The sequence below is a fragment of the Solanum dulcamara genome, chromosome 10, assembly GCF_947179165.1.
Source record: "Solanum dulcamara chromosome 10, daSolDulc1.2, whole genome shotgun sequence".
NCBI lineage: Eukaryota > Viridiplantae > Streptophyta > Magnoliopsida > Solanales > Solanaceae > Solanum > Solanum dulcamara.
This window is the reverse complement of record NC_077246.1, coordinates 30,742,518-30,744,172: the sequence shown is the minus strand read 5'-3', so window position 1 is coordinate 30,744,172 and position 1,655 is coordinate 30,742,518. Positions and strand designations below refer to the sequence as shown.

Genomic DNA, 1,655 nt, shown 5'->3' with positions numbered 1-1,655 from the left:
TTTCTCATAAAATAAAACATGTTTTTAAATTAAGTCAAACTTATTTATGACACTTATATCTATGTTATATCAATATATAGGATTTAAAGGTTGGTTTCTGATGGATCTTTGAGTTCATTGAAAGTGGAGGCACTGCTAATCTGTGAATCCTATTTAGAAGGAAAAGTGACAAAGAGACATTTTTCTTCTAAAAGAAATAAAGCTTGTAATAAGTTAGAATTAATTTATTTTAATTTGTGTGGTCCAATGAATATGCAAGCAAGAGGAGGTTTTGAGTATTTTGTAACTTTCACAGATAATTACTCCAAATATAAATATATTTATTTATTGTGCCATAAAGCTAAATGCTATGAAAAAATCAAAGAATTTAAGATAGAAATGGAGAAGAGACTTGGTAAGAATATCCATACATTACAATCTGATCATGATGGTGAATATATTTCTTCAAAATTCATGAAGTTCTTATCAAAATTGGGAATTACATCTCAATATTCTTCTCCAGAAACACTATAATAAAATGGCATGGCAAAAACAAGAAATTGAGCTCTTTTGAAAAAGGTTAGATCAATATTAAGGTATTCAGATTTTCCTTTTAGTTTTTGGAGGTACGAATTAGAAACTGCAAACTACATTATGAACATGGTTCCTTCAAAATCTGTTCCTCTAACCCCATCTGAATTGTGGAATAGGAGCAAGTCAAATCTACGAAATAGTCGAATTTGGGGTTGTACAACATTGTGCTTAATGAATTCCCAGATGTATTTCCAGATGATCTTCCAAGTCTTCCTCCTTAATGGGATATAGAATTATTTATAGATATGCTATTGGATACCCAACCGATATCTATTCCTTCGTATAAAATGGCACCTGTAAAATTAAAAGAACTGAAGGAGCAGTTGAAAGACTTACTGGAAAAAGGCTTCATCAGACCCATCAGTTTGCCTTGGGAAGCCTCAGTATTATTTGTGAGGAAGAAAGATGGGTCATTGCGGATGTGTATTAATTACAGACAACTAAATAAGGTACCCATAAAGAATAAATACCCCCTCCTTAGGATTGATAATTTGTTTGATTAGTTGCAGGGTGCCAGATGTTTCTCAAAAATAGACTTGCGATCAGGTTATCATCAAGTGTGGGTAAGAGAATCAGATATTCCGAAGACAGCATTCTAGACCCAATATGGCCATTACGAGTTCAGAGTAATATTTTTTGGGCTGACGAATGCTCCGGCGGTATTTATTAACCTGATGAATTGGGTATTCAAACCTTTCCTGGATATGTTTGTGATTGTGTTTATTGATAATATTCTGATTTATTCCAAGTTAGAAGAAGATCATGCAGATCATCTGAGAGTAGTACTTGCGGTACTTCGACACCAGAAACTATATGCGAAATTTTCTAAATGTGAATTCTGGTTGACTTCTGTGACATTCTTGGGATATATTGTTAGGGCTAATGGTATTCAGGTAGATACACAGAAGATCAAGGCCGTAAAAAACTGGCCTAGGCCGATGACACCTATAGAGATATGCAGCTTCCTAGGATTAACAGGATATTACAGGAGATTTATAGAGAAATTTGCTAGAATTTTAGCATCATTGACAAGATTAACTCAGAAGGGAGCCAAATTCCAATGGACCGATGCCTATGAATGA

At 33.8% G+C, this 1,655-nt stretch overlaps 1 protein-coding gene across 1 annotated transcript; it reads left to right on the top strand.

The window, feature by feature from the left end:
* Window positions 1–860: 860 nt before the first annotated feature.
* LOC129869745 (uncharacterized mitochondrial protein AtMg00860-like) lies at window positions 861–1,655 on the top strand. The gene is made up of 2 exons (XM_055944373.1): window positions 861–956; window positions 1,323–1,655. Exons 1-2 carry the CDS (start codon window positions 861–863, stop codon window positions 1,653–1,655), a joined length of 429 nt encoding a protein of 142 aa, XP_055800348.1.